The 1,711-nt window shown below is 35.9% G+C and overlaps 1 protein-coding gene across 1 annotated transcript in view; it reads left to right on the top strand.

Annotated features, from left to right (window-relative positions):
* The window catches only part of LOC119591327, a 4,139-nt gene extending 2,428 nt beyond the window's left edge, over positions 1-1,711 (top strand). The window contains exons 2-3 of the mRNA XM_037940057.1: positions 159-602; positions 1,373-1,711. Of these exons, the coding sequence (XP_037795985.1) occupies positions 324-602; positions 1,373-1,558 (465 nt within the window). The 5' untranslated portion in view covers positions 159-323 and the 3' untranslated portion in view covers positions 1,559-1,711. The remainder of the gene's footprint in view (positions 1-158; positions 603-1,372) is intronic.

The following is a 1,711-nucleotide window of genomic DNA, read 5'->3' as shown; positions in this document are numbered from 1 at the left end:
AATTGTATATTTGCATGTTCAATTAAAAAGGGGAAAGAAATGTTTCAACGTGCAGAGATAAAGGATTAATAATTTTCATCAGTTAAATATATGAATATAAAGTCAAACAACTGTAAAGAAGTAATTGTATATGTAACATTTCCTTTCTCCCTTGACAGACACGAGTCACAAAAATGATAAAGGAAGAACATAGAAGCATTGCTTAAAAACGTACGAATCTCAGAAGAATCTCGTAAGAATCTCGCAGGAATCTCACCAACCTCCATGTCATAATACGGACAACCATTTTGTATTATTCATACAAAATTCACTCATCGCGCAAGATGCAGCTGTTACGCATTCATTATCAGAAGTTATTTGTGTGCCTGTCGTTTGTGATGCTGGTGTTTGTGGTGGTCAGAGTTTGGGACAGCGACAGTGACCCCATTGCACAACGGCAGAATGGATCAGGATCTCTCAGGATCTCCGAGAAGAGGCAGGGCAGCATCCATGAAAACAGCATCAACATAGACTCTCCTGTTTTGTCTCTGCACCCTGAACGCTCAGGGAACAAGGGTGGCAGTGTGAATGTGTTTGCAGATCTGTTTCAAGAATTGGCCAAGGTAGGTTGTGTTCAGCTTTATTAAAATCTCGATTAAATTAACATTGGATGATAGTACACTTATGGCTTTGAAGTTTAGGGAAACTATTGAAGGTGTGAGATAGAGAGAATGAAAGGTTTTGAGCATGAAGTGATAGTGTGAACATTTCAGAAAAATGGTGTAGAGTGTTAGATATATATTGAACACAATTTAGGGGAAAAAAAAAATTAAATATATTAAATAACTAAGGATTGACATAAAAACAGGAAATATATGGATTATTTTACTTCATTAGCGGCAAATAGTATTAGAGATTATTTTCTATTTTTCCATGCTCATGATAATTTTTAGAACAAATATTAAAAAAATACACATGTCTTTCTGGTTGATGGTGATCTCTGCAGCTATTAGTGCTCCACCAAAAGCTTACAGACCATCACTTCATTATATATTGGCAAAATAAAGCTTGTTCACCTCCATGGTTATCTGTTATGAACTAAGGAATCAATATAAGTTCAGTCATGCCAGAGTATATGCACTGGAAGTTCTTGGCTTTTGATGAAGCACTTTCATAATTTCAAGGAGGCCTTCCCTCGCAGATCACATGGAGTTGCAAATGGATATGGTCAAAATGCAGGTGATAAAGTTCAGGGAAAAAGACCTTTACTGAAATATGATGTAGAAGTTTTGTTGACAATTATAAACTTTTAATTTTATAAAAAGATGGAGGGCTAACTTTGTACATTTTTGATATACATTTCTAACCATATTGCTTACTTTCCTCCTTGTAGGAAGAGACCTGTCCTTTGTGCTTTGGCCAGGACCTCTGTGAAGATATATCAGCTGGATTTTTAACATTGTCATCAGATACTCCACATGTCCACGATACTGATGTGTCCTATGAGGCACATCTCGGAGACTTGCATAAGCTGTCTGTTAAGGTAGGAATTTGTAGTTTAGAAGCTTTGGAAACATAAAGGTAAAAAAGAATTGGAAATATCTTTATTTATGTATGCTATATGATACAGTAAACCCTTGTTTAATATGCTATTCGGGTGGCAATAGTCTCTGTTAATGCCAAAAGCTGGTTAAATTGAGGGTGGATTCAGGTGACCATAACTGATTTTTTT

The sequence above is a fragment of the Penaeus monodon genome, chromosome 28 (assembly GCF_015228065.2).
Source record: "Penaeus monodon isolate SGIC_2016 chromosome 28, NSTDA_Pmon_1, whole genome shotgun sequence".
In the NCBI taxonomy this organism is placed as follows: Eukaryota; Metazoa; Arthropoda; class Malacostraca; order Decapoda; family Penaeidae; genus Penaeus; species Penaeus monodon.
Note: the sequence above shows the minus strand (reverse complement) of the source record. Positions and strands in the feature narration are given on the sequence as shown.